We start from the raw sequence: 22,173 nt of genomic DNA, 5'->3' as shown, positions 1-22,173 counted from the left end.
ACTGTTTCTGAAAAATCACCATTAATTACAGATTTGGTTAATCTAATTGTTGAATCGACAATTATTTCGGGTCCAAGTCTGGTTAAGTTGTAAAAATCTGGTGATGTTTAAATGAAGCGCTTTCAACCAGAGCTTTAACCCATTACATGTTGCTAAGGAAACTGGTAATCGCTGGTGATTTTAGGAGTTTTGATTAAGGTAGTTTGGCAGTTAGATTAACTTGTTGAGATTTGTAAAATTAATCAACAACTTTATTGGCATAAAAATTTATTTGGAAAGAATGCTAATCCTTGGATTGATTCATCTCTACAAGCAAATCCTTGATTTTCACAATTCAACAGTCGCTGTCGCGCTAGTGATAAACTGATTCCAAGACGAAGTGCTAACTGGTGGGCAGTGAGTCCAGGGGAAACAGTATCAATACAGGTTTCTTCAATAATTTTCAAAGTCTCTTTGTTAAGATTTTCTTGATTGAAATTGTCAGCTTGAATCACCATTAGACCACTATCATATTTGAATAGACTATAACCCAGTTTCTGGTTTTTCAGAGTATAACAGGCATTGAGCAGATCCTCGGATGAAATTAGATCCAATCCTCTTGATCGATTTACTGCACAAAAGACATCGGTTAAGGCCATAATACCATCACTTTTTTCAATCATCGGTTTTATCACAAGGGCAACTTGTTTACCCAGATCTCGATAATAATGACTATCGTTGGCATACTTTTCTCTCGTCACCAAATCTTCCAACCCTTCGCTGATACCTAAATTGAGTAGATACGATTTAAATAGAACAGTTTCATCCTGAGATATTTCTTTATTTCCTTTCTCTTTTAATCTTTGGACCATTCCTTGGGCGAGACGAGCCATGTCACTAGCTTTCTCCATTAATCTGCTTAAATCTTGGAACGCTTCATTAATATTTTTGTCAGTTTCAGCTTGTTGTTGTTTGATTTTCCTTTCGATTCCAGCAATTCCATGAGACATTTTGTTTATTTAAAGCACACTAAAATTCAATTTAATTGAGGTAGGTTCGATTCACGAAATAATAAGTTTAAAATGACTAAATGTAATTGACACCAAAGTCAATACACTGAAGTAACCATTTGATGTTTTCATTCAAGACTTCATTTATGTGCAACAGATGTCGCTAGCTTGAAGCCATGTGAGATAAACTCACATGTTTTCATTGCAATTTAAACGTACACTGGAATTAAAACTTTCGTGAACTATTCCAATTTAATTATTTTGTAGTGCTTCACAATTTTTTTTGTTTATTTTATTTAAATCATGGGGCGCAAAGCTAAATATGACGAAAAACGGAAGATAAAGAAGAAACCCAGGGAAGCTAAAAGACAAGGAGCTCCTGAGTTTCCTTTTGAAATCCCATCAAACCCTAAGCCTGTTGGTAAAAGGTTAGTACGAAATTACATTAAATTATGAATTTTGTTTAAATAATGTTCTTTCGTTTTATGTATAGACTTCAGGACGAGTTGGACAAAATTAAAGCTAAGATTAAAGCAAAGCAATTAGCAAAAAAATTACGTAATGAAGGGTCTGCAGAGAAATTGAAAGAAGCAATTAAAAAGCTCAAAAAGGATAACGTTGATGAAGAAAGATCCGAAGATAATGATAATGTTGAGTCTTTGGAATCACCCTCCAACAAAAGAACATCACCTAATAAGGTTTCGCATGGTCGAAGTGCGGTAAGTTTATCAGATAAATCTTTAGTTGTATTTACTTATGTAAACTTTTATTTTTTCAGAAAAAACTCAAAACAGATTCAAGTAAAGAGGTGACTGAAGAGTCCGATCAAATGGTTTCTGAAACTGAGAACGAAAACATCACGAAGCCAAAAAGTAAAGACAAGAAAATAATATCGGAAATTAAGCATGAAAAGATTGCTAAAGTTAAATCTGCGAAAAAACGCAAAAAAGTAAACAAACCTGCCAAGGAAACAGATGATGATGGTGCCGATGAGGATATTGAAGATAAAGCTGATGATACCATTGATAATGATAATGTTGATAGTCATGAAAATGGCAATGGTATCGATGATGGAGTTGACGATGAGGTTGATGGTAATGACGACGGCGATGATGTTCAAGATGAGGTTCACGGTGATGATGGAGCTGACGATGACGATGACAGTGACGATGATGATGAAGAAAGGAAGAAAAGAAAGGAAGAAAAAATAAGGAAAAAGTACGAAGATATGGAACTGAGAAGAGCTGATCCAGATGAATTATTTCAGCTACCAACTACAGAAGAATTAGATCAGATCGACCAAGCAACTGGTTTTCAACCAACGTCTTTAAAGGAAAGAATTGGTGAAATCAACTTTATCTTAGCCAATTTTAAGGAGCGAAGACAAGAAGGAAAAACTAGAAAAGATTACTTAGCGGTTCTTAAACACGATCTATGTGCTCTTTACGACTATAACGACTTTTTAATGGGAAAATTCATGGAACTCTTTAAGCCAACTGAACTTATCCAGTTTGTTGAATCTTCTGAATCACAAAGACCTGTGACCATTAGGACCAATACCTTGAAAACACGTAGGAAAGATTTAGCTCAAGCATTAATCAACAGAGGGGTTAACTTAGATCCTATCGGTGAGTGGTCCAGAGTAGGTTTGGTCATATACGATTCTCAAGTACCCATCGGAGCTACACCTGAATATCTAGCTGGACATTATATGCTGCAAGGAGCTGCATCATTATTACCAGTCATGGCCTTAGCTCCTCGAGAAAATGAAAAAATTTTAGATATGTGTTCAGCTCCTGGTGGTAAAACAACTCATATTGCCGCAATCATGAAAAACACTGGTATTCTTTTTGCCAACGATGTCAACAAAGATCGTGCCAAGGCAACAAAAGGAAACATACATCGTTTAGGCATAAATAACTGTGTATTAAGTTCTGTTGATGGAAGAAAATTTCCAAATGTTATGAAAGGTTTCGATAGAGTTTTATTAGATGCACCATGTAGTGGTACCGGTGTAATATCGAAGGATAACGCTGTAAAGACTATGAAGGTAAATATTTATTATTGATAATCTTTTTTTATTCGTTTTTAATTGAGTTATTCATTTCTTTTCAACCAATTAGGACGAAAAAGATATTGGACGGTGTAGTATGCTACAAAAACAACTGATTTTAGCTGCAATAGACTGTCTTGATGCTGATTCGCCAACTGGAGGATATTTAGTTTATTCAACTTGTTCTGTTCTTGTAAGTTGATAATTGTCCTCTGATATATGTTGTTGTTTACTCACCTCTCGAATTTTTCCTTTCCGTTTTTCAGGTTGAAGAAAATGAATGGGTAGTCAATTATGCTTTGAAGAAACGAAATGTTAAATTAGCACCTACTGGAATTAATTTTGGACGTGAAGGATTTTCTAGGTAAATACAGCATTATTTACATCAAACATGGCTTTATTTAAATATTTTACTTATCGATTTATTTTCATTTTGCAGATTCAGAGAAAGGAGGTTTCATCCATCTTTAAATCTAACTAGACGATTTTATCCTCACGCACATAATACAGATGGTTTTTTTGTAGCCAAGCTCAAAAAATTTTCCAATTCTATTCCAGTAAAGACTCAGGAGAAGAACACCAAAAAGAATAAAAAAAATAAAAAAGATAAAAGCAGTAAGGATGACAATGAAAGTGATGAAGACGACGAAGATGACGAAGATGATGAAAATGTTGAAGACAGTGAAGAAGATGAAAACGATGATGACGACGCCGAAAATGACGAAGATGACGAAGAGGCAGAAGACGACGATAATGAAGACGATGATGAAGATGCAGATGATTAATTAATCTTGTTTTCCAGTAAAAGTTTGTGGTAACAAAAATTAAAGTGAATTAGTTTTGTAAATTTTTTCCATCGATCCTGTCATTTATGTGTTAACAATTTCGAAACAAATAAACCAATTTATATGTAAAAGTCAGTTTTTAGTCTTTTATTTACTAAACTGGTACTCTCTGTATTTTCATGGTTATTCACTTTGATTGATTTTCATGTTTAAATTAAAAAGCTCATTTATTCTTATTGAATTTTTTTATTCAGGACTTTTAACTCTTAAATAGTTCAGTGATTCGATTGAGTGTGTTCATAAAATATCCTTGTAGAGCTGCACCATTTTGGAAAGTACATTATTCAATCGAATATAATTTCAGATGATAGAAGCTAATCCATATTAAAGGATTTCGCAAAATTTACTTATGCTAGAGTTGCTTTCATCGTGAATACTAGCTGCTTGGTGTAACCAATGATGTCAAGACGACTCGTTGCGTATCAGTTAACATCAAATCCCTTCTGTTTTGAATGAACAATTTATCTTTAAATCAACATTAAACACACCATGTTTAGAATCTGATTAACTTCAAGTTACCAACAAATCTGATCTCTTGAAACACTTTTGTTCAACTCGCTAACAAGTGTTTCAATCAATAGGAATACATAATGATATCATGATGAGTGATTGAAAAAAAATCAGTCTGGATCCGCCGGGGTCATTTGCTTAATCATATTTGAACATACATTCACGTTCACATTCGATTCTATCCTAATCCCCACTTCTATTAGAAGAAAGAGGGTGGGTAGCAGAGGGAGAGAAGAAGAAACCCCCTTAAGTTTTGCCTGCGCTCAACCGGGAAACGGGAGCAAAGCCCAGAGAGAAGTAGAGATAGGAAAGGTGATTGGGTGAGATTAAAGAGTCAGGGATAGTGGGAGCAAGAATGCTCTCAGATACAGCTAAGCTCAATTCAACAAGAGATATTTGATCAACTCTCATTTCCCATGTCAACATTATGCGAATCCAAACTTATATCCACTTTAACAGCTTTATATAGCTTTAAACAATTTTAGCTTATAATAATTTCAGTCTTTACTTTGCTTCCTTATTTTCACTTATATGGTCAATTTGAATAGATATAAAAAAGTTACCACATTTTCACCGAAGTATTCTGAACACTTTTTCACGTTTTCATTTCAAGATTAATTTAATATTCAGAATCTTTTAATTACAAATTGTTCCAAGTCTTTCAAATAGAACTTTATTTTTAAATATCAGGTGGCGCTGGCTTCAAACATGTGATTTTTGTAAACAATATTTTGGATCAAAAAGTGATAATAATTTGTATCAACTGTTCTCTATTGTTTTGAGTTGTAATGAATTTCAAAAGGAAAAAATTCCATGGACGAAAAAAACATGATGATGATAGTGATAAACCACTGGAACTTTCGTCCAAAAAGAGACCTCCGATTCTCAAGATTTTTACTGACAAGGTAAGTTCATATAAATTAATGTAACCTTTACTAATTTAGATTTTCTACTTTTTAGAGAAAAGTTGTGAGAGATCCTAGATTTGAAGAGACTAGTGGAACGTTCAATCCAACTATTTTTGAACAGAAATACGGCAATATCATCAAGGAAGCAAAAGACAAGGATAAAAATGAACTATTGAGCGAACTCAAACGTGAAAAAGATCCTGAAAGAATCACTCAAATAAAGTATTTGTTGAAAAGAATCAGTGAAAAAGAACACGCCGAAGAACACAGTAAAAATAAACTCCAGTTAGTGAAAAAATTAAAGGAAGAGAAGCGAAAGCAGTTGAAACTGGCATCTAAAGGACCTGTATTTTTGAAAAAATGTAAGTTATTGCTATCCGATATCATTTCTTTCAAATACTCCATGATAATACATGAAAAATTAATTCTTTCTTTCTATCATTTATTTCAGCGGAAATCAAACAAGCACAATTAGTGGAGAAATTCAAAGAGTTGAAACAATCACAGAAATTATCCAAATATATTGAAAAGAAAAGAAAACGGAATGTTGCTCGTGAAAGAAATAAGATGTTCTCTGATAACTATGATGATGATGATGATTAGTTTTTGTTTATTGCCTTTTTCCAACTGACTTTGAGCCGTTATTTTTTGTCCATCGTAACTTATTTAATCCACCAATAAAACGTTATTTTTTAACCGTTTCGTTACTTGATGTCATCGATAAAATCTTAAGCCGCGTTGAATCCGAAAAATCACTTTTACAATCAGTCCCTTTCTAAGTCAATCCATAACCCACTTGAAGTCTTATGCCTCAAGAAAAAACGAATTGTCTGAGTAAAAATTCATAAAATTAACCTAATTTCATGCGTGCTATACTTTTGCAACAGAGTTGATAATCACAATCACTGCATGATTCGTTGTTTCCTAACTCTTCTGGTAAAAGATACTTGTTTTGCTTAATCTTTAAACTTTCTCTAAATATTGTAGAGGATGCTGATTTTCCGTTTTAGCGCGAGAACCTCAATTTTCAACCGTTTCTTTCATCATCCCATTTAGCAAAACAGATATTAATAGATATTACTTCGATCGCTATTTGTACAGTTAGGATATTTACTCAATTGCTCTCTATCTCTCTACTCAAATGCCTTATAAAATGGAGTCAACTATTAAAATTGTTAAGTCTGGGTTAAAACTAGATCTTTGGTAATATGAACGCTCAGACTTCATTGTTATAAACAGTAAGTCTAGTTTGAAAAGATATTTAAACAATGAGGTAAAGAAATAGCAACATATTTTGATTAAGGTTGAATAGAACCCAAGTCATTTATAAATATAAATTGTTTACACATTTATTCAGTGTGTTATAAAACGAATGCTTAATGTTTAAACTTTCTCTCAATTTTGTAGAGGTTGTTGATTATCCTTTTTAGCGTGTGAACGTCAATTTTCAACCGTTTCGTTAATCTTGCCATTCATCAAAACAGATATTAAACCATTTTACCATTTCCGTTGAGTTTGTGAGATAAGAGCATGATTTGTTGTGTAGTGTTTCTTGTTTTTAATTCAATTTTTGGATGACAATACAAGATATTAAAAAGTCTGGATAGGAAAAATAGGCGAAGTCATTTTCAAAGCTCACATTCTCAGGGTACAGACGCTTTTATTTCTTGAATACGAAAAACGAAACAAATTGAAAAAGTCATTTTTGGCTGGTAATTTTTTAACGTATCACTATCAAGACTTTTGTTTGCAATTTTGAATTGTTCAGCACCTTTGTAAAGTTAAATTGTCGATGAATGAAAGATTGGCTGCAAGAGTGCATTTAAAATCAACAAGCATCCGTTTTATAACACATTGTATATTCAGTTGAATCTCAATTAAGCACACGTTATTATTTTTAATTAGTTTTTTTTGTTGATTGCCTTTTTTTTCAACTGACTTTGAGCAGTTATTTTTTGTTTATCGTAACTTGTCTAAGTCATTAATAAAATCTGGATTGGCACCATTGCGTTTTGTATCGGAAGAATCACTTTTATAACCATAATCACTGCTTGATTCGTTGTTTCCTAACTCTTCTGGTAAAGGAGACCTGAACTCTTTAGATGAAGATGACGTGAAATTGCCTCGATAATTATTGTAAAGATTAGACTGGCGTCCATAAGATTCCCATCGAGCGTCATCAGATTCATGAGTTAACCAACGTTGGCCCATTCGTTTCTCTAAGTCTCGTAAATCACACCAAGTTTGATAATCCTAGAGATGAGAAATGAGAGAAAAGATTTAGTTTAAAATAGCAAAAATTGACTTCAATTAAATCAAAATTTATGCACATAATTAGTGAAATGAGTTTACACACCTCTAACCAAGGATGACATAAAGATTTATCGACAGTGTAACGATTCTTTGATTTAACTTGAAGCAAATTGGTGATTAGGTCAATTGCTTCAGCTGAGATCTCTTTCCATGGATCATTAGGATACATAAAAGCTGCATTCTGAATCTGATCGTTGATATCTTCTTCTTCATTAAAGGGAAAGGTTCCACTGAGGCTAACATATACGATGACACCAACCGACCACATATCTAATGATCTATTATAACGCTTATTACGGATCACTTCAGGGGCAAGATAAGCCGGTGTTCCAACAACTGATCGACGGAAACATCTTTCACCAATAATACGAGCAAAACCAAAATCACACAATTTAACCTGTAAAGTGAGGCCAATAAAGAAAGCGTTACAATTAGATTTTCTGCTCAAAATTGATTGTAAAGTGATAATGAAATGAATAAAACTGGAAATGTAATACTTTAACAATAGCAGTGTTTTCATTATTAAGAGGAAATAATCAATCATTTTACAATGGAAGGCAAAATTTAGTCTTTTCAAAAGAAATGACATCATGATTCTGAAAATTTAACTAATCATCAAATGATTAGCGTGACTGGGTCAATGGCTCGTAGGTTGAGCGTGAAACTAATTGTTAATATGAAAACACCGGAGAAAGCTAAAGATGTTCAAGAAAAATCGTCATTATTTTATCATCTTTTCTTTTGTTGTTTCAGTTTCCCAAATACTTACCAAAGGATAATCAGCATCGGACGAGAGCAAAACATTTTCAGGTTTCAAGTCACAATGAACAATATTTTGTGAGTGAAGATGTTTAAGAGCTATTAAAATCTGTTTGAGAAGAAAAGAAGAAATGGAAAAGAAATTAGAGATTTATAGAAACGAATCAAGATGTAAGTGGATATAAGAAAAGAGTTTGTTGAAAAGGAAACAAAAGGATAAATAAAGCAGAGTTTCAAGGGGGTTTTCAGGTATTTCCGAGTAAATATTAAGGTCAATAAGAGTCAAATCATGGGCGTTATGCATTTCCTAAATAATGAATGATTAGATTATTTGACAACGCTTCTTACTTGGTAAATCAAGAATTTAGTTACACGCTCATCTAGCCTTTTCTTTTCAGTGTGTAAAATCATGTCAAGCATGTCACCCTTCAATTTTTCCATGACAACATAGATTCTATCCTTGGTTTCAAACATCTTTTCCAACGTTACAACTCCTGGATGGTGAAGATTTTCCAATATTGAAACCTCATTTTTCAATTGAGCCTCTTGCTTGGTTGGAAAACGTGATTTATCAATTACTTTGATGGCAACCGCTCTACGCGTTATCCGATGAACACCTCCATAGACAATACCAAATTGACCCGAGCCAAGAACTTCGTCTGGAAATATTTGATATTGAAGAGAAATGTCGTTGTCCGTTTGAACACGGTTTTCACCTGCATGTAAACCAACTCTATTGAATGCATCAGTTTCTTTGATTGATGTGATTGCCTTGTTATCCGCCACTGGCATCAACGCTTGTCTAATGGCCAATTCCCAGGCTGTAGCGGTACCCGGTTCACCGCAATAGTAATTAAGGTGAGTGGTGCGCATCTCAAAGCCACAGTCACCATTTTTGGAAGGAAAAATGGACAGAATATCAGAGAGAATGATTTCACGATAATAATTGGATGAATTTTCATTTTGATACATTGTGATTGCTTTTGTATCCAGTCTCCAGAAATGGCGTTTTTTCTGTAAAAAGAAATTCAATAAAAAGAAATTTTTTAGTCAATTTGTTGATTCTAATGAAAAAAGTAAAAATATGTTCAACAATTTAAACAATTTGCTTCAATTTGCTTCAATTTACCATTGAATCTTTACTTGTAAAGTGAACCATCCAACCTTCCTTGATTACTTCTGAACCTCTTCTTTTATTATGCTTGACACTCTGGACAATCCTCATCAAAGGAATGTTATTACTTTCAGTGGAACTGTAAATGAAAACAAGAAGACAATCAATCAATATTTTATTTTGTTACATGAAAATTGTGAATCCATTTTATGAAATGATTAATGAAGTTTCGATGAAGGAAGAAGAGAAAAAATCTCCAAATTTATACATAAGACACATTTTGATGAAAATCTGGTGCATAATTTGACTTGACATGGCAAAACATTGAAAATTGAAGTCATTTGACTTTCAATATCTTTCAATAGAGAGAAGCAAAAAAAAGATCAAAAATTTCTGGAAAAAATTGATGAAAGGAATCAGTGAAGGTTATAAATAATAATAAAATAGTTTGTTAAGGTTGTAATAAATTTTATTAACAATAAAAGAATAATTTAGAGTCAACAAATTACTCTTCATCTTTTACATTCTTCCATCATCATGAATAATATCTGAAAATTCATCATTGAGTGATCGACAGGGCAAGACTAAACAAGTGTCTATAATTTATTTTCATTTCTACTCTTTTCATTTCATGATTCTAATCATCTTCCTCTTCTTATTCTGTCTCTTTCATGACCCACCATCATCTTCAAGAGTCTGGATAAATATCAATATTAACAATCTCTAACAGGTTAGATTACTTGATCGAAAGGTATTATGAAGTAAGATAGAGAAGAAGAAGAAAAATTCATTGACTATTGTTGTTGATGATTTCCAAGAAATACTCAGCTACTATTGAGAAAAGGTTCTTGTAGACATCATGTTAAGATTAGTTAAGAATATAAGAAAACATGTAAATATTACAATAACATTGAACATTAAATTTCAGGCTTTTTGCTGCAATAAACTGCAAAAGATATCAGAAGCTAGTCATTTCAGGTAAAATAATTTAACCATTTTATGTAAGAGTTAAAGTTCAGGTGAGTTTGTTAAAGTGACTCAGTTAGCCTTGATTTGTGATTCCTAGGCTTCAACCATATCTCATTAGATTTTAATGAGTGTTACTAAATTTTTCAGTTCATCACCAAGTTTTGTCAAGTCTAATGTTAACATTAAGCTAAAATCAATTTGCATTTCATTTCAAGTTGCTTGTTTATTCATTAAATCAAGCAGAATCAACACCGATTATCTGAAACTGTGAATAAAAATGCATGAAGGAACACAATAATTGAATCTTCTGGTTTTTTTTGATTAAACTTTAAAATACAAAGTAAAAGCTATCTTCCAGCAAACTTTAAGTTAACCATTATCATGTTAAAATATGGACTTTTCATCGATCAATTTTATTCTTAAATATTTTAAAAACCTTTCAAATCTAATTAAAAACATCTCAAGATTCAATAAATTCAAGTTTCAAATTCACTTTTTCATATCAAAAGGTTAAATTATTTTCATCTTTACTACATTGTCTCGAAGCTACTTTGATGTACGAAATGCAGAGCTATTGAGCCTCATTTACTTCACGTTTTGTTCAAAACCTCGAGCATACTTTGAAGTCGTTTCTTTGCCTGAAAATGCTTTTGAATAAATTTTGTTGAAAATATATTCCATAGACTGATTAAGATATTGATTTTAAAGCTTGAAAATGATTCTTTGATGGCATTTTTCAGAAAATCTGACATCAATTGTGATTCAAGTTTAATGGCAAAATTGAAACTCTTTCAACCTCTTAATGCAGCTTCATTTACATTGGGTCAACTTATCGTCGAGGCAGCTGTAGAGATTTTTGCAGAATTGAAATTTTGTAATATACATTGTAATAAGACTTGGGATGCGAATTCATGTGAGAATAGATAACTTTTGAATATAAACATACCATTACAGTTATACAAATAAAAGCTTTCAACAGTTGCCATATGTTTAATCTCATCTTTTCATTATTGATTGCCATTGATGATTATTACTATATCTTTATAAGCAAATGAATTATTCTGATTAATTCATAAAAACCAAGAAAATTGCAGGAAATAACAATGAAATGATAAATTGAATGAATATATTGGAGATGCAAGTGAAAGCTAATATTAAATTAAGTCAATAGCAATTGCACTATAACTGAATCTGGAAAGGCTGCAGATGAAAATAAAAGAGGAAAATGGGAAAAGTTGGATTAAGCATAACCTTTAACCTAAAGAAATGGTACAGAAATAAAATTATTCATGAACAAATTGCGATACTTTGAACAATGTTTAGCTGCCATGATGGTAAAGGGAAACACGCTAACTAACAATTTATTGAAGTGACAATTGTAATCCATTTTATCTCGATCAACACACATAACAACTAATAGTAAACAAGAGTAAACTGTTTACTCGTAAAAGTGTATTAGCAAACAGCAACAAATGATGAACAAAACGAATCATGAAATAGATAAAAAAAGGTGAGTAAATGTAATAATAATTTGAGACTAAACAGAGAATCTGTAATTCTGTAGCCAAAAACATGGATTTCATGAAAAGCATTTTCACTCATAAATGTTGAGAGGATTTTGTTTGACAAATGAACGAGCAATTAATTGATAGCCTAAAATTGTGGGATTATTGTTGGGTGAATCAACAAATAATCGTAAATGAAAAATGGTTCAAAGAAATTGATGTTGCTCTGAGAGTTCTGATCATGAAAGGTTTGGAAGGGAAGAGAGAGGAAAATATTGTAAATTAATTTCATGAGAGTTGATGGCGAAGCAAAGGTAACAGACTAATATAAACGCTGCTGGTGATTGTTGAGAGATGAAGATGATGATTATAATCATGTTAATATTACTGAGTGTAATTGACATGATAAATGTTGGTATGAATGACGCTTTATTATTAACCGTTAATTACCAATTGACCTCTGTTTTTTTCTCAAAGATAAGTAACTCTTTTAATGGTTTATATTCATTATCATATAACCATCGTCATTATCCAGGAGTGTAACCAAACATCATCTCAATACAACCTACATGAATATATATATCATAGGCAATAAAATGATAACAATTGCAACAATCATAATAATCTAATAATAACAAATTGAAATTGGGTTTCTACTTTTTTCATGGTAACTCTAGGTGAAGGGTAGAAAATTAATTAGCTTCTTTAATTTGCTTCCAATGGAATCTCATTCTTCTCAATTTAATTCTTATACTTTAATCTCAATTAATTCCGTAAGTGGAAAAATCTAATGAGAAATAAACAAAAGGTAAAACAGTTAACCTTTTCTTCCTCTGTTTACTGAACGAGTTAAACAACTGAATTTGCTTCCATTTTGCTTCTCTGTAATTGCGTTAATTCAACTTGCTTGATTTTGTTGTTTTGTTTTTCAATGCTCTCGAGCTTTGATGTGTATTAACTTTAATGTGACGGGGAAACAAGAAAATAATAATACTCTTGAGGAGCAATTGGACTCTTTTAATCAGAGAGAAATTGTGAAAAATAAAACAAAAAGTTCAGACGGTGCTTTGCTTGTAGCAGGGAAAAAAAGTATTTTGTATTTACCATGAAAAGCCTCGCGGGTTTCACTTTCCATTTTTCCTAGTTTTTCTTATTTCTTTTTTTCTTTCTTCTCAATTTACTCAGAAAATTGTTAGATTTCGCAGTTTTTCCGTGGAAAAGACAAATGTTCAGTTTAAATGATGATGGCAACTCATTTCGGAAATGTTTACCTTCTCTCTGTATTTTCCAATATTGCTATCATTTTCATCAACTTTACTTTCTTCTTTATTCCCATGTTTCCAGGGTGTGGAGGAAAGGAAGGTAAATAAGCGAAGAGGTATCAATCTATCAAGACTATCTTCATTAAATGTTACTGAATACAAGTACAAGACGAATGAACCTGTTCTTTTTTTCTTGCTGTTATCAGGACGATTTTGTTGAACACCAATAATGAGATAAGAGCAATAACAACTGGATAAAATAGGGAAGATTAAATTACTTACGTTATGGGTTGATTGTCACTTTCATTGTCATCATCGTCTGTAACGATACTCCTAGGTTTTTCTGGACTTTCCGTTTCATTATCTGAATCACTGAGAGTATCTTTTTCCAGGCTATCCTCACCTTCACCATAATCGGATGGAATCTCACCGGTACAGGTTGATGGTATATCTTTCATACACTTTTTATGGGCATTAAATTTACAATCTTTACATTGATAACCTTGCCGGATTATCCCTTTCAATAGTTTCTTGCACCATTGGCAAATGGTTGGACTGACGTACGAATGAACAACAAAAGTGTGAGGTATCCTCATCCCTTCGGCAATCCTTTTATCGAGACGATTTGGCTTGACGGTCAAACTAAAGCTTTTCTCATTACCCGCAGAAGCACGACGGTCATGGCTGGGGGAGGAAAGGAAAGATGGTGCCTCCGGTAAGGTTGCTCCACTACTTGCTGTCCTCTGGACCGTTTCATTTGTTGGTGAATTGGGAATAAGATGGGCTGAGGATCGACGACGGCTTCCGTAGATACAGTTATTGGGTATCTTGTAGGCACATTTTTTGTGATAATTAAGACCACAACCTTCACATTTGAGTCCCTGTTTAACTAAACCAAATAGCATTTTCGCGCAAAAATCGCAAAAAGTGGGCGACATATATGAGTGCATTTTAAGATGATGAGGCCGTATGGAGAGCTCATCGTTATTGGAAGGATCTTTTAAAGATACAACAACTTCTATTAAGGAACCATTTGTAACCTCGGAAGCAATGTTTATCGGTAAAAGCATATTTGTTGAGCTATATTCATGCTTAAACAGCATGAGACGTTCGTCTAGCTTGTTGAGACCATGTTCGGGATACTTTTTGTCAATAAAATTACAGGCAAGATCCTTTAGACTTTTGAGATTAAGTTTACTTGTATTAATATTTACTTCATCCCGAATCAGACCAGATTGCAATGAAAATGTAATATCGCCAGTAATGTTGACCAGAGGCAAATCCATGGCTGAATGATTGTGTTTCAATGAATGCGATAGAATGATGGTGTGATAAATAGATGAAAATGATGAAGATGGTAATGTAGTAATTTTGTTGCTGTTGTTGTCACTACGTCTTTTGCACCAAAAAAATAATTTAAATAAAAATAAATGCGAAAACTGGAAAAATTAACTAGAATACGTTGCTTTGCTTGCAAATGAATAGTTTTGGAAGAAAGGTGAAGAGTTGGAACAATATAATTTCAAGTATAGGAATGTTGACTTGGAATGTTCAGGTAAACAACTATGGAATAATAAGGAAAAAATACAAATAAAAAAAGTAAAATTTAATAAACAAAAAAAAGAAACAAACAATTAAGCATTAAGAAGTGATCATTTTAATGGGAAAGCGAATAAAACAGTCAGGCACTAATTTAAAAGGGGAGGTTGTTGATGGAGTGATGGTGACATGAAGACAGAAGATTCAGACATGGTATTAGTCAATAATCTATCTTCCAGTTGAAGATGCTGTTTTAATGCTGATGTGAAATGTTTTACCAAGACTAGAGGAATTGATTGCCTTTGTGTCAGTCAGATTCTGGGCGGAGTCTTTCGGAGTCAAAAAATTGTTGGAGGTTTTTATGAATTTACATGAAAAGTTAACATGAAATTTATTTTCATCAAAATTAAAATTGAACAATAACAAATAGATAAAATAAGTGTCATTTGATAAAATTCAATTGTTTAAATTTGTGATGTTTCTTTAGTCACATTTTAATAACTTGTAATTCTGAGACTTCACAATCAAATGTAAATCTTTTTTGTACTCGAATGGAATGTTCATTTCATTTCAATTTTCTAATTTGTTATTTCGGAAAATAGCGTTACTTTAATCAATCCATTGTTAATTTTAGCAAGTATTTTTAAAATTTCAGTTATATGGAGAGGATTGAAGATTATGTTCACTTGAAAAACCGATAACCTAAATCTTTTGAAGGATAAAATATGAGAGCAAGATCATCGCCTGAAATCGTTTCCATTGTAATAGCAGGCAATACTTGGTCAGATTTTGAAATTTTGTCTCATGATTAATTTGAGTTGATGTTTGTCTGTTTTTGGTGGACGTGTTTCATAAACGTGGTAAAATAATAACGGCAAATATTCATCCACTTTAAATTTTATCCGATTACTGTTGCTGTTGACAAACTTTGACGCACTTGGACTCCAATAGTTCAATTATAGCACCATTTGATGTGACATGTTTGGAAAGGTCTTTTTTAAAAATATAATTAACCATTCCATCATCAGTCATGTGATCATTGATTTGAAAAGTCCTCTTCACTTCATTATATCGTATTATATTGGATCTTAATCATAACATGTGCTTCCGCTTGATTTTTTGATGATCCTCATTTAAATTGTAACGCTGCAACTCGGATTACTTAAAGTGTCCAATCACCGGTTTAAGGCTCCGTTTTGGAATGGCGAGTTCACGCAGTTAGATGAAATTCACAAACATAAATAAAAAACTAAATATTAAAACATTGATATTTATATATTACAAAAAATATATAACATATAAAATTGATCACAGTTAATAAATTTCTAACTGTCTAAGATTTTCTTCTTATAATTCCTTTTTCTAATCTACGTTTTTTCTGTAACTCTAAAGTTTTACGATAAAAGAAGCCTCTTTTGACAGTCGGTCTATTAAAATCATTTTGATCACTAAATCGGGCAAATAAAGCTGCTAGATTTACATCATTAGAATTATCACTTTCATTAACTTGATTAGTTCTAGTGGATGCATAATTCCTTGGAGATGATCGAGGATCTTGATTAGGTTCAATTGAGTCGGTTGAGATAGTAGTTCCATTTGATTCTGACGGGAATAAATTACTAGCAAAAGGAAGGTCTCGATAATTATTAAAATCTGGTTCTGCTCGCGTGGTTGATGTGGAAGAATCATTTTCAGCTCCAGAAGTGCTGGGGGTCGGCTTAATTTCCTCAGTATTTCCAGGTTGGGGTTTGTCCACTCTTTGAAAATATTGTTCCAGTTTAGCATTTCTCCAAGTTAAATCTGAATCTACAAACTTTGATGCTGTTACACTAGCTCTAACAATCGGGTCAATCATTGAACCATCTTCTTTCATATATTTGGAGAGAACATGTTTGGTTATATATTCAACCATTCTTTCACTAGTCATTCCATGCATAGGTAGAGATTTGGATATATCACCTTTCGTATTAAATTTGATGTGAACAGTTAATAATTTAGAAGTGCGCTTATTCCGTTCTCGGTCTTCGGTTATTCTTTCAACAAGCTCTCCGCATAGTTGTCCAAACCAATGCGTAACCTGCTCATTTGTAGATAATGAACTTTTACCAGGAAAATTTTTACCACATCCAATTGATTTAGGAATTTGACGAGCTACAACAGCCTCTTCGTCAATACCTTCTCTTAAATTCATTAACCAATTCAATGTTTTACCAGCGTATAGAGACGTTAGATGAGCGCTAGGAATCGCAGCCAATTGACCCATTGTTGTTATACCGAGTTTATTTTTCAATTCATCACCTAATTTTCCACCCAGATTACGAACTTTATCGATTCGTGTATTTTCATAAATTTTAGGCACTCCAGAATAAGCCAAAATTGTTTGACAATTTGGTTTGTTCATTCCAGCTGCTAATTTGGAAAGAGTTTTGTTATGACTGATCCCAGCGGAACATTTGAATTGAGTGTCTTGTAAAATAGCAGCACGAATCTGTTTTACAGCTGAGGCACCGATCAACAGTCTTTCTTCGTTACTAAATAATGTAGCTCCTTCATAAAAGTGTTTCAGCTTGGCTGCTTCAATTTCATTTAAATCCTTCCCTTGGAATCCTGCGTCTGCTAAACCAGCGATACGAGTACCTTCAATTTCATCCCAGTTCGGCTTAGATGCAATCGAGTCAACATATTGTGTTAAATCAAGAAATGCTTCATCTATAGAAGCTCTTTCAACAGTGATAAGTGGACTGAAAGATGAAATAACATTCATCACCTCGATAGAAGCATTACGATATTTACTGAGGTTAGCTTTACCACGTTCTTCTTCAACCATAAACATATGTATATCAGGACAAACAGCTTTGGCATCATCACCACGAAATCCTCTTTTAACACCGAAAGCACGAGCCTCATATCCAACAGCAATTATACTATGTGATAAAGCAACAATGAATTGATAATTAATAATTTACAAAGCACAAAAATACCAGAAAAAAAGGTATACAAACAAAGTGTACTTACCCTCCACCTCTCCATGGATTATATTGAGCTACAGCACAAGGCTTTCCCCAGTATTGTGGATCAGCTCTTTGTTCAACTTGAACATAAAAACAATCCATGTCAATAAGAGCAATTATTTTATCTCTCATGATGCATAAATAACAAAAATAATTAAAATAAAAACAACAAAATTAAAATCAGTTCACTGATCAAATTTACCGGGTTAAAAAAGGATGATGCAATATAAGCAAACTGGGCTTGAAAACACAACTCATACACATTTTCACGCTATTTTCTATATTTTTCACTTTTCAGTATTTTTTTGTTCCAAGTTTCAACTCTTTAAAAGGTACATAATTATAAAGTACATTAATAAATAAAACTAAATTGTTTTCAAGTGTAAAAAGAGACTCTTTGAAAGGCTAAGAGTGATCAACAGTAGCTAAGCTAGTCCCTAATGAGTCAACCTTGTCATATGTTACATATGTTACATTCAATAAATGCAATGAAAAAGTAGAGGGAAAGTGTAATAAGGTCTCAACAGATTCGGCCATTTTACTGATCGGAATCACCAAGCTTTGGTATTATCATTATTTGATTCGCTCAGCTGTTAAGTTAGCCTTAAATATTGTACATTGTTAACTGATTGAACTGAATACCAGTTCAAATTACAAACCATACCATCTACAAACAACCATGCAAATAACCAGTAAAGACTGATATAAACAAAGCGAAATATGACAATATCACAAGATCAGGAAAGATTGGACATTTTAAACTTTAACCTTAATGTTTAACGGATGAAAAGTGATAATTTTGACCAATTTAACTCCATAACAATTGAAAAATTGCAAAAGTAAATAAAAACAAATTGAAACCCTGTGAATCAATGAGCTGATTTGTAGCGCGCTTTTTTCAAAAAACTAAAAAATATGTCGATAAATGATTTTTATTACTTAAACGGTCATTCAAATATTCAATTCTTAGCAATTTAATTTAGTAAATTCATTCACCCATTATAAAATGAACTCTCACCTGAAGAGGAAAACCCTTTAATTGAAATGAAGGCCTAAATCTTGGCTATCCTGGTTCCATCTGAATCCATCGTACAATTTTATTTGCTTGTTCAAGTTGCTTTTACATCTTATTTGATTAACCAAATAACAACTAATTGGCAACAATTCAATGAATTAGTCACACAAACGACCCAAATCAGCAGAGGTCAATTTGATTCACAAAAAGGTCTTAATACGGTTGACTTTTACCAGTTACATTTCAATTGAATGGCAAAAATAAAAACATTGAACAAAAATCACAATTGAAGCAAACCTGTAATAATATTGATTGTAAAAAGATGGCGACTAATGTAAATTGTTTTACAATAACAATTAAATGGCCTTCAATAAAAAAAAGGTTAAATTAACATTTTACAATTTACATTTGAATGTGATTAATATGAAAGGTTTACTTCCGTAACCAGAATCACTTTGTTTCAACCTTTCAAAGTTAACCCAATCAATGAATATTTTCTGGTCACATTAACCCAAAGCTGATTAAACGTCAATTTACACGTTTAATGATTAAAAATTAACTGACCAAGTTAAGCGTTAATCAGTTTAATTAGAATCACAAATTTTCTGTTAACCAATTGAGAACCATTAAACCAAACCAAATCAACTAATAAAGTAATTAGCAGAAAGACTGGAATGATGTTAGTAAATTTTTTCAACGTAATTACTTAATTAATGGAAGAGGTTTGCCTCTTGAAATTTCATTGAAATTATCTCTTAACCAACTGATTAACATTATTACAATAACCAATAATTGTAACAATGAAGCTGATTTTGTTAATATCATTGATTAACCGAAAGGTCAATGTTATTTCAACAATTGCTATCAATGACTTAACGTTGGATAATTTTAAGGTGAAATTTGTGACAATTCTACAGTGAATTAAATGGTTAACTAATCATGATTGTGATGAATCAAGTTGAACAATTGATAGGAAGATAAATTGAACGTGAAATTAACATTCGGGTTATCAGTATTATAATAAAAATTAATATTGAACTGGAGTTGATTGAAAGATGATTATCTTTACTTTCCCTTCAATATTTCAAGCAAGTTTACCTTTCTTACTTTAACCATTTCCCATCAAAGATGAATCTTGACTAGAATCTTTTAATTGCTCCAATCAATTTTGGGACAATTCATTGACTAAGATCAATTAATTGTTGATCAATTAGTGAAAGACAGTCAATTGGCAGGTGATGTTGTGCTTTAAGGTTTAGATTTGCAGGTTTTGGGTTAACCACAAAGACAATAATTGAAAACATTTCAATTTGCTTTTTCCTGGTCAACCTGGTAATTTACAAATCAAATTGTATTAATCATTTTAATGTCATCTATTAAAACATTGGTTTACCTCAATGTTAACCTTCAATCATGTAGACATAATTGTTAGGATAGAAACATTGATTCATAAATTGCTATTCAATCATGATAAATGTCAACAAACCAGATTATTGATATTGTGTTAGTACAAGTACAACAACAAAAAGGTTGACAAGTATTACATTGAATATTATTCAATTTAAAATGTTGTTCATGGTTGAACATGTGATTATCAAGTGAAATCGTAATGAATCTTAACCTGAATCAACATTAATCTTGAAAAATTATTTCTTTTGAATGATTTTTTGCTTCTCTCCTGAAAATGAAAGCTCAAATGTCCTAGACTGTTTCATGTTATCAATTTGAATTTCTTGAAATATTATATCTTTTCTGATTTGATGTTTCTTTCATGAAACTGGTTTTAATCTTTCAAATCTTGAGTCAATATCGTTTAGATGTACTCAATTGAGTCCTTAACGTCTCTCAATTAGCTGGATCAAGTGAAATTGAATTGTTAACTGTCGATAAACTTTTGACTTTAAAATTGCTTTTTGCCGTTTATTTCAAAGACGCTTTCATTGAAGACGTCAATAGAGTTGAAGCATTTTTGACAAGCTTTTTCACGCAATCTTACAATCAAATGGTAAATTCAAATGGAAACAGTGTTTGTTGTCACCAAATTGTGTCTCATTAAAATGATTGTTGTGCTATTGCAATTTGTAAATTGAAAGGTAAAGCCGAGTGTGTTAAGAGTGTTTAAAAAAGGATGAGTCAAGATAATGAGACAATTTTCAGTCATTTTGGACCAGTTTTCCCAATTCACGCTCATTTGCCAGCCTTTCAACCAGATAATCAATTAACTGACTAATTTGAAAATGATTATAAATTCAAATCTATTTCCTAAATCTTCTTCTTTAACACATTTTTCCCTGAGACACATTCAGTAACAATTGGTTTATGCAAAGGTTTCCTGGAAATTTAAGATACCTTTAGGTTTCAATGAAAGTGTAGGGAATAAGGTTAAATTAAAAATATCTTCATTCAATTTACGGTCTAAATAAGGTCAGAAAATATTCATTTCAAATTTTACTGGGAAAAGGAGCAAAAATTGTAACAAAAAATGTTCAACATTCCATGGCTGAAGAATCGTTCAATTTCATCGACTGTGCAAGTCTTCACTCCAATGAACAAGGTTGCCTTAAAAGGTTAACATGTAAACCTAAATGGCCTCTTAGGCCTTTGATTTTGCCAATTAGCGAGAGTCGATCAAAATTTCAAAATTGATCGAATAAAGAATTTGGTTGAAATTTTCTTCACAATATCAGTCATTGGTCTGCATGGAGATTCATTTTGAATATTTGCTATTAGAGACAATTGAATTATGTCGACCAAATGGACAAATTGGTTAAACTGTTAATCGGTTGATCAGTTGGTTTGATTAATTGCTCCTCTGGAGCTGTTAAGTTGATCAGTTGAAGATGGGTTTGCGCTTTGCTCAAGCCGAGTGCTTTTCTTATACGGTAACTGGTCACAATTGAGGAAGTAGACTTAATTTGATTCATGTTATAATAGGAACATGAAAGTTGAAATAAACAGGTTATAATAATAATCATTTGATTCTCGAAATTCATTCCAATCTAATCCAAATTCATCTCAATCTCTGTTTGACTTTTAGTTGTTTCTTGTTGGTTTCAACTATGAATTTATATATCAACTAATGTTTCATCTTCATCAACATAATCATTATAATCATTTTAATTATTGCAATCATGATAAATGCTTTTTTTGCCTCATTTTCTGGTTCCATTTGTGAGTTCCAACAGGAGAAGAAGAAGAAGAAGAAAGATTCTTTATTTGTTCCTAACGCATTCAGTGTTGCGATCATGTAAATGATAACTTCTGGTCAATTTAAAGCCTTAAGCCAGGTTAAACCTGTTAATGATGATTTAAACAAAGATTAACTGTCCTACAATTGAAAAGCAAACAAATTGTTATTACAATGTTATATTACAATGGTTA

The 22,173-nt window shown here is 32.2% G+C and overlaps 5 protein-coding genes across 5 annotated transcripts; 2 read left to right on the top strand and 3 right to left on the bottom strand.

Moving 5' to 3' along the window:
* Positions 1 to 229: 229 nt before the first annotated feature.
* Vps36 (vacuolar protein sorting 36) lies at positions 230 to 1,198 on the bottom strand. The gene has a single exon (XM_015927830.3). It carries the CDS (start codon positions 987 to 989, stop codon positions 252 to 254), a length of 738 nt encoding a protein of 245 aa, XP_015783316.2. The 5' UTR covers positions 990 to 1,198; the 3' UTR covers positions 230 to 251.
* Positions 1,187 to 4,068, top strand: LOC107361089 (uncharacterized). Its single transcript, XM_015927829.3, has 6 exons — positions 1,187 to 1,417; positions 1,483 to 1,708; positions 1,768 to 3,039; positions 3,113 to 3,235; positions 3,309 to 3,406; positions 3,482 to 4,068. Exons 1-6 carry the CDS (start codon positions 1,293 to 1,295, stop codon positions 3,825 to 3,827), a joined length of 2,190 nt encoding a protein of 729 aa, XP_015783315.2. The 5' UTR covers positions 1,187 to 1,292; the 3' UTR covers positions 3,828 to 4,068.
* Positions 4,069 to 5,148: 1,080 nt separating this feature from the next.
* On the top strand, positions 5,149 to 6,008 carry LOC107361091 (ribosomal RNA processing protein 36 homolog). The gene is made up of 3 exons (XM_015927831.3): positions 5,149 to 5,302; positions 5,358 to 5,667; positions 5,757 to 6,008. Exons 1-3 carry the CDS (start codon positions 5,186 to 5,188, stop codon positions 5,906 to 5,908), a joined length of 579 nt encoding a protein of 192 aa, XP_015783317.2. The 5' UTR covers positions 5,149 to 5,185; the 3' UTR covers positions 5,909 to 6,008.
* A 595-nt stretch (positions 6,009 to 6,603) lies between these two features.
* Positions 6,604 to 15,010, bottom strand: LOC107361087 (serine/threonine-protein kinase D1). Its single transcript, XM_015927827.3, has 6 exons — positions 13,510 to 15,010; positions 9,507 to 9,630; positions 8,726 to 9,391; positions 8,388 to 8,486; positions 7,662 to 8,015; positions 6,604 to 7,558 (listed from the first exon to the last, which is right to left on the bottom strand). The coding sequence occupies exons 1-6, from the start codon at positions 14,511 to 14,513 to the stop codon at positions 7,265 to 7,267; spliced, it is 2,541 nt and encodes an 846-aa protein (XP_015783313.1). The 5' UTR covers positions 14,514 to 15,010; the 3' UTR covers positions 6,604 to 7,264.
* A 122-nt stretch (positions 15,011 to 15,132) lies between these two features.
* On the bottom strand, positions 15,133 to 18,641 carry LOC107361088 (DNA polymerase eta). Its single transcript, XM_015927828.3, has 2 exons — positions 17,782 to 18,641; positions 15,133 to 17,690 (listed from the first exon to the last, which is right to left on the bottom strand). The coding sequence occupies exons 1-2, from the start codon at positions 17,907 to 17,909 to the stop codon at positions 16,100 to 16,102; spliced, it is 1,719 nt and encodes a 572-aa protein (XP_015783314.2). The 5' UTR covers positions 17,910 to 18,641; the 3' UTR covers positions 15,133 to 16,099.
* Between the last annotated feature and the right edge of the window lie 3,532 nt (positions 18,642 to 22,173).

This window comes from Tetranychus urticae, chromosome 1, assembly GCF_039701765.1.
Source record: "Tetranychus urticae isolate SD_2017Ah chromosome 1, NJAU_TeUrti_SD_1.0, whole genome shotgun sequence".
Taxonomy (NCBI): Eukaryota; Metazoa; Arthropoda; class Arachnida; order Trombidiformes; family Tetranychidae; genus Tetranychus; species Tetranychus urticae.
Note: the sequence above shows the minus strand (reverse complement) of the source record. Positions and strands in the feature narration are given on the sequence as shown.

Coding starts and splice junctions, on each gene's coding strand:
- LOC107361087 (XM_015927827.3), bottom strand. CDS start 14,513: ATGGATTTGCCTCTGGTCAACATTACTGGCGATATTACATTTTCATTG. Junction 9,392..9,506: donor TTACAAGTAAAGATTCAATG/GTAAATTGAAGC, acceptor TTCTTTTTACAG/AAAAAACGCCATTTCTGGAG. Junction 8,016..8,387: donor CCGATGCTGATTATCCTTTG/GTAAGTATTTGG, acceptor CTCACTTTACAG/GTTAAATTGTGTGATTTTGG.
- Vps36 (XM_015927830.3), bottom strand. CDS start 989: ATGTCTCATGGAATTGCTGGAATCGAAAGGAAAATCAAACAACAACAA.
- LOC107361091 (XM_015927831.3), top strand. CDS start 5,186: ATGAATTTCAAAAGGAAAAAATTCCATGGACGAAAAAAACATGATGAT. Junction 5,303..5,357: donor TCAAGATTTTTACTGACAAG/GTAAGTTCATAT, acceptor TCTACTTTTTAG/AGAAAAGTTGTGAGAGATCC. Junction 5,668..5,756: donor ACCTGTATTTTTGAAAAAAT/GTAAGTTATTGC, acceptor CATTTATTTCAG/CGGAAATCAAACAAGCACAA.
- LOC107361088 (XM_015927828.3), bottom strand. CDS start 17,909: ATGAGAGATAAAATAATTGCTCTTATTGACATGGATTGTTTTTATGTT. Junction 17,691..17,781: donor AATCCATGGAGAGGTGGAGG/GTAAGTACACTT, acceptor TTTATCACATAG/TATAATTGCTGTTGGATATG.
- LOC107361089 (XM_015927829.3), top strand. CDS start 1,293: ATGGGGCGCAAAGCTAAATATGACGAAAAACGGAAGATAAAGAAGAAA. Junction 3,040..3,112: donor ACGCTGTAAAGACTATGAAG/GTAAATATTTAT, acceptor TCAACCAATTAG/GACGAAAAAGATATTGGACG. Junction 3,236..3,308: donor ATTCAACTTGTTCTGTTCTT/GTAAGTTGATAA, acceptor TCCGTTTTTCAG/GTTGAAGAAAATGAATGGGT.